This window comes from Tupaia chinensis, unplaced genomic scaffold (genome assembly GCF_000334495.1).
Source record: "Tupaia chinensis unplaced genomic scaffold, TupChi_1.0 Scaffold143064_1, whole genome shotgun sequence".
NCBI classification, from domain to species: Eukaryota; Metazoa; Chordata; class Mammalia; order Scandentia; family Tupaiidae; genus Tupaia; species Tupaia belangeri.
Genome location: NW_006202908.1, coordinates 1,262,907 through 1,277,017, shown reverse-complemented (window position 1 = coordinate 1,277,017; position 14,111 = coordinate 1,262,907). Strand labels below are relative to the sequence as shown.

The following is a 14,111-nucleotide window of genomic DNA, read 5'->3' as shown; positions in this document are numbered from 1 at the left end:
GAAAAAGCACCCCCGGGGGTGTGGTCACCCCACATACCTTCTCCATTTCTCCATGCTGTCTGGAGTTCAGGCATGCACACACATGCCCAGCATGGTTTTCAAGCAGCCAGGGCTGGGATTCAAACCGCAGTGGATTAGGTGGGGTCCATGCTCCTTTAACCACTGGGCCGCAGGGCCAGCTCTCTTTCTCCCGTTTAAGATAGTTTAGCAGCTTTCATTGCCTCAGGACAACCGGAAGCTTCTGCAAGACGTAACATGTCCTGCCCCAGCCTGGGCATGGTCCCCACCTTGTGCCCTGGCCTGTCCCCCAGCCCAGCTCACAGCCACGCCCAGCACCCCCACGCAGCTCAGCACGCCCTTGCACCTCCTCCACCTGAAAGTCCCTCTCCACCCAGCCCTGCCCACCCTCTGCCGTCCATGAAGTCCTCCCGCAGTGGGTAGCTCCTGCCCCAGGAGTCTCTGCTGACACCCCTTCCACCAGCTAACCAGGGCCCTGTCCTCAGAGTGTCATCTTCTGATGCCCCAACCCAGGCCCTCCTGCATTCTGTACCGGGGACCGCAGGGACCCTGCTGTCCTGGTAGCTTGGGCTGGACCCCCTCAGCCAGAGAAGTCTTGGCCTCTGTTTCTCACTCACCGGACCAGATGTGGGATGTGTCTTCCCATTTTCTGCTTCTCTCTTTTACAGGCAGCACCTAAGGAGGTCCACGTGTGATACAAGAGCGCCTACTTCCCTTCATGCACGAACACGCATGTGTACGTGCATGCATGTATGTGTGCACCTGTCTCACCCATGGTTTCCCGGTGCAGCAGAGAAGCCTGGCTGTCTGGTTTCTGCAGTCAGGGGTCCCGGCGCGGGAATGCTTGCCCGGAGGCCTGGCGATCTTGGTCTGCCCCGCGCATCGGCTCAGGCCGTCGGGCCCTGGGGCCCTGGGGCCCTGGACTTCGCCGGCCGCCCTCTGACTGTCCGCGTGTCCTCCGCAGGACCTGTCCTACAAGGACCGGCACTGGCACGAGGCCTGCTTCCACTGCTCGCAGTGCAAGCACTCGCTGGTGGACAAGCCCTTCGCGGCCAGGGAGGAGCGGCTGCTGTGCACGGACTGCTACTCCACCGAGTACTCGTCCAGGTGCCAGGAGTGCAAGCGGACCATCATGCCAGGTGAGCCGTCGCGACTGCCCGCCCTGTGGGGCCCCGCCACCCGCCATGCCCTGGCCCGCTGTGCACCTCAGCCTGGCTCCGGACTCTCGTGTTGACACCTCTTCCGTCCCTTGAGCTGCAGAGAACTATGCGGAGACTTCAGAAGTTTGTGGAAAATGGAATTGAAGGGGCAGGCTCCACGGTTTGGTGGCCAGGGCAGCCAGATCCCACGTTGCCAACCGGGCAGTTCAGGTCCTGGCCCAGCAGCTTGAGAAACACACCAGGGACATGCGTGTGCGTGTCCAAAATCCTAAAGGGAGGAAGAGTTGGAGGAGAAGGGATTGTGGCAGGACCAATCCCCACGGGGGGTTTTCTCCTCTCCCCCCATTTCTCTCTGGCAAGTGTACCTACTCTCTAGCAAAAAAAAGAAAGAAAGAAAAATGAAATTAAAAATAGGAAGTTTAGGGACCAGCAGATGACATAATGGCTATGTCGCTGGACTCCCACGCAGTCGACCATGGTTCGCGTCCCGGACCTGGTAGCTTAAAACTCATGCCCGGCGCGTGTGCGTGCGTGCCCAAGATCCCGAGAGGAGAATGGAGGAGAAGGGATTGCGGCGTGACCATCCCCCCTGGGGGGTGATTTCTCGCTTTCTGTCTCTCTGTCTCTGTCTGTCTGGCTAGTGCACACGCCCTGTAGCAAAATCCTCTCCAAAAAAAAAAAGTTTATTTTGATACAAAAAAATGTTAATCCACGTATAGTTTTTCATCAGAGTCACTTCCCATGAACTTTTCGAAGAACCCTATATTTAGGGCATTTAAAAAGTGAGGTGTGCTGGGTTAGACCACGGGAGGGGGGGCTGGCTGACTGCTGGGGTGCGCCTCGGTGATTGCTGGAGGCTGGGCATCCCCTGAGCACAGCCCCCCAGCCCCTTCCCCCCACACGCCCTCTCCTCCTCGCCCCTGCCTGCAGGATTTGCACTCGGCCTGCCGGCCAGCCTGTGTTCTCGGTGCCCTACCTGCCCCGCCCTCACAGAGCCGATCGATGCTGCTCACGTGCTAAGGGGAGGACCGGGTGCCTTGCTGTTGATGGGGAGGGTGGGACCACGTCCCTTGCTTTTTGCAGGGGCTCATCTGTTTGTTTTTATGTGAGATGGAGGAGTCTTCTAGTCTAAAAACTGTGGGGTGGGGCCGGGTGTTGGCCCAGTGGTACCCACACGGGAAGGTCCTGGGTTCTCATCCCGGGGCTTTCTGGAGTTGCCTGGCACTCAGCCCTGAGAGCCAGGCCAGCCAGGTCTCGGGGTGGGTCATGGTGTGGGGACCATCAGGGGTGTCATCTCTGTCGGGCTCACTCCCTCTCTTGGGGAAGAAGTAAGTAAACAAACTTTAGAAAGAAAACAGAGTGGGCAGGAAACCAACTCGGGTCAGACGTATGTAGGAATGAGGGCGAGCCTGGACAGCTGACCATGACAGAGGCCCGCTGGGCTGTTCAGAGACCCCTTTGCATGGCCAGTGAAGGAACCGCAGGGCACAGTGGCCTGGCTGGACACGCGGAAGCGCGGGACACCCAGCTGCCCTGGACTGCAGGGAGCTTCTCCGTGTGCGCCCGGCCTGAGACTGACCTGTGGCCCAGAGAGGCACACAAAGCGGGAGAGGGCTGTCTCCCGGGCCCCGTTAAGCAGCGAGGCCCCTCACAGAGCGTGTGCATCAGTGAAGCAGGAGCACTCTGGCCGCCGGTGCAGAGCCTGTGAGTAGGTGCGGGATGTGGGAGGTAGCCCGGGTGGGGCAGGTGGTCACCGCAGAACCAGGCTCGTGCTGGCAGAGGGGGACGGAGGTGCCAGGCGGGGGCTCTGGCTGTACCGAGCTTGTTACCCCTGAATGCTGAGACCACTCTGCTCGGGACACACCTGCCATCAGAGCAGCTCCGTTAGCAGGTAAGCACCGAGCTGAGGGCACACTAAGAGGGCCTAACTCTGGGACCAGCAGATGGCGTGGTGGTTACATCACTGGAATCCCACATAGTAGACCTCAGTTTGAGTCCCGGACCCCGCAACTTAAAACTCATGTCAGGCACATGTGTGTGCGTGCCTGAGATCCCAAGAGGAGAATGGAGGAGAAAGGATTACAGTGTGGCCTCCACCCCTAGAGGGTGAGTTCTTGCTTTCTGTCTCTCAGACTGTCTCTCCGGCGAGTACACACACCTTATAGCAAAAAAAAAAAAAAAAAAAAAAGAGTGAGAACCTTGGTAGCCTTAGTAAAAATGGTGTCTTAAATAATGTGGTAACAGGACCAGCAGTTGGCGTAATGGCTACGTTGCTGAAGAGCAGCTGATCGGGGCTCTGTCCCCAGAGAGTTTCTACAGAGAAATGGCCACCCAGCACCAAAAAGCCACTGCATCGTTGAGAAACACCTACCTCTCCCGGCTTTCCTGATGGGAGCCCGAGGAAGCACCCAGAGCGTCCTTGAAAGGCGCCTTCCCATCTCCATCTCGCAGCTCCACCCCGGGCAGTGTCCCCAACCTCCGCCCCTCGCCCCTCGCTGCGCCCCTGTGCGTTCTGCTCTGGCCCCTGCCCCTGCCAGCCCACACTCTGCTCTCCCCTGCGGCTTCATTTGCTCCTCAGCACAATCTGCCTTTGTTTTTCAGAACAGCTTTATAAAAATTTATTAAAAGAATTATTTTATTTTATTTATTATTACTATTTTAAAAATTGGCCAGAGAGAGAGAAATTGAGAAAAAAAGGCTGTCAGGCCCGGCACTCAAACTGCAGTCGGCCACATGGAGTCCAGCACCCCAGTCACCGTGCCACCTGCAGCCCCAGAACAGTTTTTATTTTTAATTTATTTATGTTATGAGACAGAGAGGAGCCCCAGCAGAGTCCTCTCGTGGCCCACGCCCACCTTCAGCCAGCCAGGATCACAGGCGTGCGCACGTGCCCAGCATGGGCAGGGTGGCCTTGAACCACAGGTCTTCCCATGTAGCTCCAATTGCGTGAACTTTGGCAAGCTCATCTCAGTGTAGACAATATTGAGATCCATGCATAGTTTTTTCAGAATACACCTTTTCCGTGAACTTTCTGAAGACCTCTCATGCACACGTGTGTGGAGAGACATGAGGGGAGAGACTGATTGACTTGAAGGGCTGAGCTCTGCGGTTCTGAACCCTAAGCGGGCCCTTGGGCTGGAAGCACAGGTCAGAGTAGATGTCACTCCCAGTCGGAGCGTCAGTGTTCCACGGGGCAGCAGCTGGAGACTCGGGCAGGGGTCCCTGCTGCCATTGTGAGAACATTGTCCGCTCTAGGAAACCTCGGTCTTTGCTCTTAAGGCTGTCACCTGATCAGGTGACGCCCACCCTGCTAAGGAAGGGCACCTTCTCCATTCAGAGTCTGCGATCACGCCTACAGAACATGCTCACAGCAACATGGAGACTGGTTCTGCTTTCGTTTAGTTTTTGCTATAGGGTACATGTGCTCAATGGAGTGAGACAGAGACAGAGAAAGTGAGAAATCCCCCCCCCCCCAGGGAGGATAGCCATGCTGCAATCCCTTCTCTTCCATGTCCTCTCAGGATATTGTGCACGCACGCACACGCACTCTGTGTGCTTTTCAAGTCTCTGGGTCTGGGACTCGAACCACTCAGCCAAACATGTGGGATCCAGCCACCTTAGCCTCCATGCCATCTGCTGGTCCCAGGACTAACTGTCTTTAAAGTGTATCTATTCCATGAGTGAGAGAGACACAGAGGAGGAGAGAGGCGGGGATGCAGTGCCCTGACCACTTCTGACGCCAGGATCCACATCCAGGCCGCCCAGATCACAAGCGCATTTGTGCCCTCGGGGAGACCTGCGGACACGAACCAGCGACCCACCCTGTGGCCCTCCCTCGCAGAGCACACGCTCACTGCGGTGCCGCCGCCCAGCCCCCACGACTGCTTCTTCACTCCACGGCTGAGCAGGGTAGCCTGGCCACGCTGATCTGAACTGGGGCTGGCCGTTCGGAATCAGGCTTCCATGCACAGCTTACCCGCCATCCCGTGGGCACCCCCTCTAGGCCGTTTCTTAGTGGCGATTCCGGGAACTAGAGTCCTATCAGAAACTGCAGGACTGGGCTCACCAGTTCAGGCTGACCGAATCCGGAGCCCCCATCGGCAGGGATGTCTGGCGGGGGAACCACGGCCTCAGAGCAGGCTCCGAGAGGACTCTGTCCACATGTGACCTTCCAGTTCCTCCTGTGCCTGCTTGAATCAGAAAGACATCCCTTCCTCCAGGCAGGCTTCCCCCTGCTGGAGACCAGGGCAAGCGCACAGTTTGTTTGCAGAAGGAGCTCTCCTGCCACCTGCAGGCGGTGCTGTGTAATGACACAGGCCCGAGCCCACAGTCCCAGACGCCTCCTGGGCCCGAGTGTGCAGTGCGTTCCCTGCCGTCAGCTCCTCGAGCACTCCTGTTGATGGGACACGCCGAGGATGCACTGCACGGTTTGGGGTCTCTGTGAGAGTCCTGATTGCCCCCTAATCACTGACAGGGTTCTTTGTCTTTCGGGCTGCTTGAGCAAGAGGGAAGATGGGAGACCAAAGCAAGTGACAAAGCTACGAAAGTAACCCCGGGGGCCAAAGAAAATCTTCCTACGATGTATGCTAAAGCCTCTCCACCTCTTTTTACTCACGATAGAGCGGTCCCCTTCCTCCAGCGAGGCTGTTTGCTAGCAGGTGTGCAACAGCATGGCAGAGCCTTGTCCTGCAGGACGCATGCCCCACCGGGATGGTCGGGCTGTGCCCTGCGATCCCTTCACGTGTGGCTGTGCTGGGAAGACCTCCCCACCGCATTCCCACATCGGTGTCCACACCTGCGGCAGGCACATCTGTGCCGGGAGCTGGGAGCACATGCCCTGAGTCCCCTTCACGTGTGGCCGTGCTGGGAAGACCTCCCCCCTGCATTCACATGTCATTGTCCACACCCGTGGCACCTCTGTCCCGGGAACTGAGAGCACAGCAGGAGGCACTTCTGGCAGCTCCGGCAGGGCTGCCCCAACCCACAGCCGGAGCGGGGCGGGCGCAAAGGCGAAGGTTGGGACCCCAAGCCCGACACCAGTAACCGCTGTCTCCTTCCCGACTTGGCGCCAGGCACCCGCAAGATGGAGTACAAGGGCAGCAGCTGGCACGAGACCTGCTTCGTCTGCCATCGCTGCCAGCAGCCCATCGGGACCAAGAGCTTCATCCCCAAGGACAGCCAGAACTTCTGCGTGCCCTGCTACGAGAAGCAGCACGCCCTGCAGTGTGTGCAGTGCAAGAAGGTAGGGGCTCCCCGCCACCCTGCCTGCTGCGGGCGCTCGTCCTCTCGGCCCCTTTGGTCCTGTCGGGGAGTGAGCGCCTGGTGCAAAGGCGACCACGAGCCGACGGGTGCCACGCTGGGCCTCTCCTGGTGAGTCTCACATGGTGGCCCCTCGCTCCTGCTCCCCCTGCAGCCCATCACCACGGGAGGGGTCACCTACCGCGAGCAGCCCTGGCACCGGGAGTGCTTCGTGTGCACCGCCTGCAAGAAGCCGCTGTCGGGGCAGCGCTTCACGGCCCGGGACGAGTTCGCCTACTGCCTCAGCTGCTTCTGCGACCTGTATGCTAAGAAGTGTGCCGGCTGCACCAACCCCATCAGTGGTGAGTGCCCGGGGCGCCCTCGGCGGGCGGCCGCCTGTGCCCACGCTGAGCCGCCCAAGTGCTTCGCAACGGCACAGTGCCTGCTCGCGTCCCTGGTCCGCTGGGCCTCCCCGAGGCTCTGGGCACAGCAGGCTTTTCTCCCCTTGGCACCCGGAGACACTGCCGCAGGGTCGGACCCCTCCCCTCTACCTCCCCTGGCTCTTGAAGGCCATGCCACCCATCCCCAGGCGACTGCTCCTGTTTGGGTTGGGCTCGCCTCGGGGACAGCCGTGGACGCACAAGGAACCCTGGTGTTTTCAAGCCCAGTAGTTGCCCTGCATCCAGAGGAGGGCTCCGTGGCCTCTCCGAGGCCTTACCCCAGGCCAGAGCTGTACGGGACGGCGGCCAGAACACTCTGGGTTTTCATCCCATACCCGCCCCTCGAGGAGTGTGGCCCAGTGAGCGCCTAGAGCCAGGGTGGTCGCTGACCAGCGCTGGAGGAAACCATTGAGCGTGGCGATGAAACTCAGTGTGCAGGACGGAGGGCCTCAGACTTGAGGCCTTCCCATATCCCCGCATTTCCTTTTTTTTCTTAGAGGTTTTCGCTATAGGGCGCATGCGCTCGCCAGACAGACAGAGACAGAGAGATAGAAAGCGAGAAATCAACCCCCAGGGGGGATGGTCACGCCGCAGTCCCTTCTCCTCCATTCTCTTCTCGGGATCTTGGGCACGCATGCACACGCACCCGGCATGAGTTTTAGGCCACCGGGTCCAGGATGCAAACCGCGGTCAACTACATGGGAGTCTAGTGACATAGCCATTATGCTAACTGCTGGTCCCATCCCCGCATTTCAAATCGTGACTGGGTGCGAGAGGACAGCTGAGTAGGCCCTTTCGACCCTGGAGAGCTCCAGTGCGGGACTGCCCACCCAACCCGACTGTTGGAGATGGCGGACGCAGAGGTCACCGGCTGCCTGTCGGCTTTCCCATGAGGCTTTGCAGCCAGTGCTTCTCCGCCCGTGTGCTCGGCCTGGACTGGCTGTTCCTCCAGGCCAGAGCCAAGTCCACCCCAGTCAACTACCCCGCCTTCCCAGGCGCCAGCACGGTCCTCTCGTGTCTAACCCACAGCTCGGCACGTGTCCGTGTGACATTAAAGCTTAAAGGAGACATCACAGCTTCCCCGCTTCCCTGTTAGGGCAGGAGGTCCCGGCTCTCTTGCAATCCATTAGAAAGAAAAGTGCGGCCTTTTGCCGTAATCCATTCACCTTTAGTGCTGTGTCCATGGCAACTCCTGTGGAGGCAAATGACTACAAAATGATATAATCTACAAAAAGCACTTTTCAAAAAAGGAGGTTTTTCCCTTAGGGTATGTGCACTCCCTAGAGAGAGACGCAGCGAGAGGGAAAGTGAGAAATCACCCCCAGGGAGGATGGCCACGCTGCAATCCTTTCTCCTCCATTCTCCTCCCAGGATTTTGGGCACGCACGCACATGTGCCCAGTGTGATTTTCTTTTTCTTTTTTTTTTTTTAAGATTTATTTTATTTAACTTTATTTTAATTTGATCAGAGAGGGGCAGAGTGTGTGTGTGAAGCCCCCAGGTCCAGGACGCGAACTGTGGTTGGCCATGTGGGAGTCCAGCGCCCTCAACCACCATGCCACCAGCCGGCCCATCCCAATGTGATTTTCAAGCCACCAGTTCCAGGACTTGAACCTTGGCCGGCCATGTGGGAGTTCAGCGACGTAACCGCTATGCTCTCTGCTGGTCCCCGTGAAAGCACTTTTTAAAATAAAATATTACGGGCCAGCAGTTGGCGTAATGGCTATGTCACTAGACTCCCATGTAGGGGACTGCAGTTCGAGTCCCAGACCTGGTAGCTTAAACTCACGCCAGGCGCGTGTGCCTGCGTGCCCAAGATCCCGAGAGGAGAATGGAGGAGAAGGGATTGCGGCGTGGCCATCCCCCCTGGGGGGTGATTTCTCACTTTCTATCTCTCTGTCTGTCTGTCAAGTGCATGTGCCCTATAGCAAAAACCTCTCCAATAAATAAATAAATAAATAAATAAATAAATAAATAAATAAATAAAATACTTAATGACGGTTGTTTTAATTGCCAGAGAGCACATGTACTCACCAAAGAGAGAAGGAAGGCCCCTCCTTACGAGTGACGTGGTAGTGGCCTAATTGTGTCTCCTGTATTGTCCACCCTGTCAGGATTTGGGGCACACACATGTTCCAGCATGTTTTCTAAGCCGCCAGGCTGGGACTTGAACCACAGTGGACCGTGGGGAGCCGGCTGCTAGGTATAGCACTTACCCACTGTGCCAAGGGCCAGCCGACAGGGCCTTAATCGTCATTACTGTGACGGTGAGAAAACACCACCAGTGAGAGAGTACACAGCTATCCTCGGGCCAGCTCCCAGGCCTGGTGGGGAAGGGAGCCTGCTCCCCCGTAGCCAGCCAGGTTCAAATTCCTGCCCAGCAGCCTAGGAAGCACACTGGCACGTGTGCGTGTGGGCCCCAAGTCTGACGGGGTGGAGAAATGGAGGGAGGGGTTGTGGCATGACCACGCCCTAGGGGTGCGCCCTCTCGCGCACACGCCCTCTCTCTCTGGCAAGCACACTGGAATTAAAGACGGCTTTCCCCCAAAGAAGGGGGACTAGGCCCAGGGCTAGAGGCAGAGAGGGAAGGACCTGCTAACACTGCAGTCCCCGCTCCCAGCCCCCCAGTCCTCAGGATCAGGCGCCTGCATGCCTGTGCACAGTGTGTTTCAGGCCAGCCTGGCAGAGACTCAGACCCGTGGCCGGCCACATGGCCTCCAGCACCGTAGTCCAGTACACTACAGACTGCCTGTGCCACGGGCGCTGTGCTGATTCCAAAATGTTTGAACCAAAATAAACTCCTACTCTAATTTCCTTTTTCCAAGAGCTTTTGCTGTCCCCTTCCAGGCGCTAACTCAGTGTTCACAGGGACATTAGAGGTTGGCTGTACATACATCTTCGTCTCAGAGGTTTGGCCCCCTGGGGGCTCTTTGGGACTCATTTCTACCACTTGTCCCATTGCTGGCAGCTCAGGGCTAACGCAGAACTCCTGACAGGAGACCGTCCCGGTGCAGCCACTTCCTGCAGGACTGACTCTAATCCCCCCATGCCCCGTGGGTGCCCTCCTGGCCCCAGCTCTGCAGTGCAACATCTCTCATCACGGTGAGGAGGCAGGCCAGGAGAGGGGGTGCTAGGGCCTCCCCGCAGCTCTCCCTGACCTCTGCCCACTAGAGTGGTCAGGGTTCTAAGGACAGCAGCCACTTTCTCACCCCTGGGCAGCCCTGCGCCTACAAGTTAAGGTGCACCTAAACCACTGCTGAGCAAACCTGGCCTCACACAGGAATCACCTAGGGAGCTTTAGAAGCGGCTGGTACCCGGGTCACAAATCCTGACGTGACCCGTGACCCGGCTGTGGGAGGTTTTACAATCTTCCCAGGGCGTGGTTCGACATGCAGAGAGGTTAGACCCACCGGCCGAAACCACCGGTCGGCTTGTGCTCTGCTGCAGGCCACGGGGTGGACTCTGACCTGCCAGCCTCTCCTAACCCTTCAGAGTGTAGGATCTGTAAAGGCAGTCGCAGTTCGCTAACATGGGCTGCGAGATGCTCAGGTTCAAGTCCCAGACTCAGAGGCTTTGCCCAAGTAGAGCACAAGTCCAGCAGTCGAATCCCAGTGACTCAGTACTTCGTGTGCTCTCACGTGGCTCTGTCCACAGCCTACGTTTTCATCATCTGCCCCCATAGTTAGCTGCCCCTCGGCCACCACACATGTCCCTCAGTCAACCTGGCACTGTCCTCCAACTCGGCCGCCAGGGTCACACTTGGGCACAGCTTGTCTCGGGGCCTCCCTGCAGGCGCGTCCTCCCTCCTCCCCCACCCACACAGTCCTGTTTTTGCAAGACTTTTCCTGGCCACCCCAGGAAGAGGTCACCTTTTCCTCTTTACATGCCCTTCCACACTTCACTCAGTAGCTGAGCACTAGGGGAGGCATCACAGGAAGCTGCTCCCAGATCTGACGGAGTCTCTTTTGTGAGAAAACACCTGCCGACCAAGTAAATGCACATATTAGGCACTTTCTCATAGCCGTTCCCCGTCGGTTTGGGACTAGTTTCCATCTCTATTCTGGCGTGTAAGAGCTCCTGCGAGCTATTGCAGAATCCACTTTGTGCACATGCTTTGTGATTGTGATGGGGGGTTATGTCCCCATAAACTCATTGCAAGTTGAAACTATCTTGAGTTGAAAGTATATCTCGGGTGTGAATTGCATCACGGGTTCCACTGAACGTGCACCGTGCTCCCAGGGTCGTAGGCTGAGGAGCACCAGCCACGGAGTCCCGGTGCCTGAGCACAGGGAGCCCCTGCTGTCTAGATTACACAGCTGAAACTTTGCAATGGATCAAGCCAGAATTGCTTGCTTTTTTTTTTTTTTTAATAGCAAAAATCTATTGGTTTATGTGCTCACCACATAAAGACAGTGAGAAGGAAAGTAAGAAATCACACCCCAAAGGGGTGGCCACACCACAGTCCCTTCTCCTCTGGTCTCCTCGGGATTTTGGGCACAAACGCATGTGCATTTGGTATGAGTTTCAATCCACCAGGCCTGGGACTCAAACCACAGTCAACCACATGGGAATCCAGCCTTAGCTACTACGCGCCTATTGGTTGTGAGAATTGCCTGCTGAGCCCCAGACCTTTCCTGATTCCATCTTGCCGAGACTTCCTCTTTCCTCACCAGGTTCTGTTTTTCCTGTTTCCAGGGCTGGGTGGCACCAAGTACATCTCCTTCGAGGAGCGGCAGTGGCATAACGACTGCTTCAACTGCAAGAAGTGCTCCCTGTCGCTGGTGGGCCGCGGCTTCCTCACAGAGAGGGACGACATCCTGTGCCCCGACTGCGGCAAAGACATCTGAGGCCACACGGGGGCGCTGCCCTGGGCTCCCCACACGCTTGCTATCTTCCTCCTCCACCGGGCAGTATTGTGCTCTGGTTTCCACCAGCTGTGCCCACATAGTTCTCTAGTGCTTCTCGGTGATACTCACGTGTGTTTTAGCGTTTTCGTCTTTTGTACCAGTTCAGTCCCAGGGAAGGAGACCCTCCATAAACCCTGGGTGGGAAGGTAGTTTGAGATTTTGTAAGCAAGTGAGGCAGATGCAAGTGTAAAACACCTCCAGAGTGATGTCTTTGTAACTCTATATTTTTCACTGCATATTTAATTTTTAAGTGCAATTAACCTATGACACAAATTTGAACATTCTCCAACTCTATAATGTAATGAAGACTTGGTATTGAGAGCTCTGTAACTTCCTGTCATGTAAAGCAAGATTATGTGACTTACAATAAAGTTATTGAGAAATCACATTTGCCAGGTATTGAGTAGATGTTCTGAGTCTAAGTTGCACCTTATTTCGGGGTCCAGTGACACAGTATGAGGCACAGGCACTGGTGGGCTGGAGCAGTGTTGACTGAAATCGCATCAGATGTTTATTTAAAGGAAGCCATTCATCTGGCAGCACTGGACTGCTTCCTTCCACACCTGAATTTCTCCTGGAATATCATCCTTTGCATTTGATGCAGTGACATAAGCTCCAGAATATGAACACCAGGTGTGAAGTTGGAGACAGGGACGCAATATGGGGGTTGCTTCTCCTGGCAGAGCATGGTTCCGTCATGGGTCTGTTTCCATCTTGCCCTGACCTGCCTTCTCTTCTCTTCTGTTAAGGGAAGGACTGCAAAAGGACACAGCAACTTGAGGCCAAAGACAATGTCACTTTCATTTTGTTCTCAACACCTGAGCAATAGGGAGACTGCCCCATGGTGGGCGCCACTTGCCAGGACCCACTTGGCAGAACACGTTGATCTGAGTGGGGAGGGTTGTGGACTAGAAATAATCATAAAAGTAAACACAAAAGACACACAAGTATAGAAAAATGAGGATTGGGTGGGTCTGACTTCTCTGATGGAGAAAGCCAAGACCTCAGACCAGCTTCAGGTTTATTATTTTATAGGGCAGAAGAAGGGGGAAGAGGAAATGGAATGGGAATGCAAAGGCAGTTGCTTTTAGATGTTAATTGGCTCATGATGCAAAAAACGATTGGTGCCCTTGGTTTCTTATGATCTTTGGGAGAAAATGTGACTAACACCTGTGGCTTCTCTCTCTTGCTCTGCCCCTCTCTGGTCAAATTAAAAAGAAGTAAATAAATAAATAAAAGTTAAATAAAATAATTCTTAAAAATAAATAAATAAAGACAGTAGAGATAGAGAGCTATGGCTGTAAAACCAGTACTCTGAGCCCCTAGTGTGGCAGTTGTTGGTGAAACACACTTAGCACAGTACACAACTGGGAAATCGGGAGCATTGCACACTGCTCTTTGGAATAGTGGCATCAGTGACCTTTGGCTCCTAGTCCTGTAACACAATGAGATATGAAAGATGATATGCGGTACAGTCACAAAGCCAGTAGAAATTGAGGCCAATCTGGGACCAGCAGTCAGTATAATGGCTATGTCGCGGAACTCCCATGTAGACGACCGCGGTTCGAGTCCTGGACCTGGTGGCTTAAACTCACGCCGGGCACGTGTGCATGCATGCCCAAGATCCCGAGAGGAAAATGGAGGAGAAGGGATTGCAGTGTGGTCATCCCCCCCGGGGGTGATTTCTCACTTTCTGTCTCCCTGTCTCTCTGGTGAGTACACGTGCCTTATAGCAAAAAAAACCTCTCCAAAACAACAACAAAAAAAGAATTCGAGTCTGATCTAAGCTGAGCCCAGGTGTTATCAGTTGCTTAATCTGGGTGGTAGGAACCACTGTTCAAAATTTTTGATAATGTCTGAGATGGATCTTCAGGGTTTAGAGTCAGCTTGAGTTTTGCTTAAAAAGGATGAACTCCAGGACTAATGTGATGTGATGGTTAAGGCAGCTGGATCCCACATGGCCAAGGGAAGAATATGAGGCTCAACCTAGCAGCTTTAAAAGCACTCCAGGTGCATGTGCGTGCATACCTAAATCCTGAAAGGAGAAATAGAGGAGACTGGATTGCAGCATGACCATGCCCCAAGCGGGTGATTTCTCTTTCTCATGAGCGACACACCTTCTGGAAAAATTAAAAATCAGAAATGAAAACAAAAAGAATAACTCTATCCCTTGCTAGTCATTCTCTACCTCATAACAACAGCAAAAGCACTCCATATTCCATTATGGAACATCTCACTGTTTCTTATTAAAACCACAGATGTCTTAGATTCACTCGTTCTTAAATTATCCAACCTAAACTTAGTGGTTGGGGGAGTTCCACTTTAAGTAAGTACCTGTGATTGAACAAA

The 14,111-nt window shown here is 55.2% G+C and overlaps 1 protein-coding gene across 1 annotated transcript in view; it reads left to right on the top strand.

Moving 5' to 3' along the window:
* Window positions 1-12,150, top strand: part of FHL2 (four and a half LIM domains 2) — a 23,909-nt gene extending 11,759 nt beyond the window's left edge. The window contains exons 2-5 of the mRNA XM_006163789.3: window positions 983-1,157; window positions 6,251-6,420; window positions 6,592-6,778; window positions 11,551-12,150. Of these exons, the coding sequence (XP_006163851.1) occupies window positions 983-1,157; window positions 6,251-6,420; window positions 6,592-6,778; window positions 11,551-11,702 (684 nt within the window). The 3' untranslated portion in view covers window positions 11,703-12,150. The remainder of the gene's footprint in view (window positions 1-982; window positions 1,158-6,250; window positions 6,421-6,591; window positions 6,779-11,550) is intronic.
* Window positions 12,151-14,111: the final 1,961 nt, after the last annotated feature.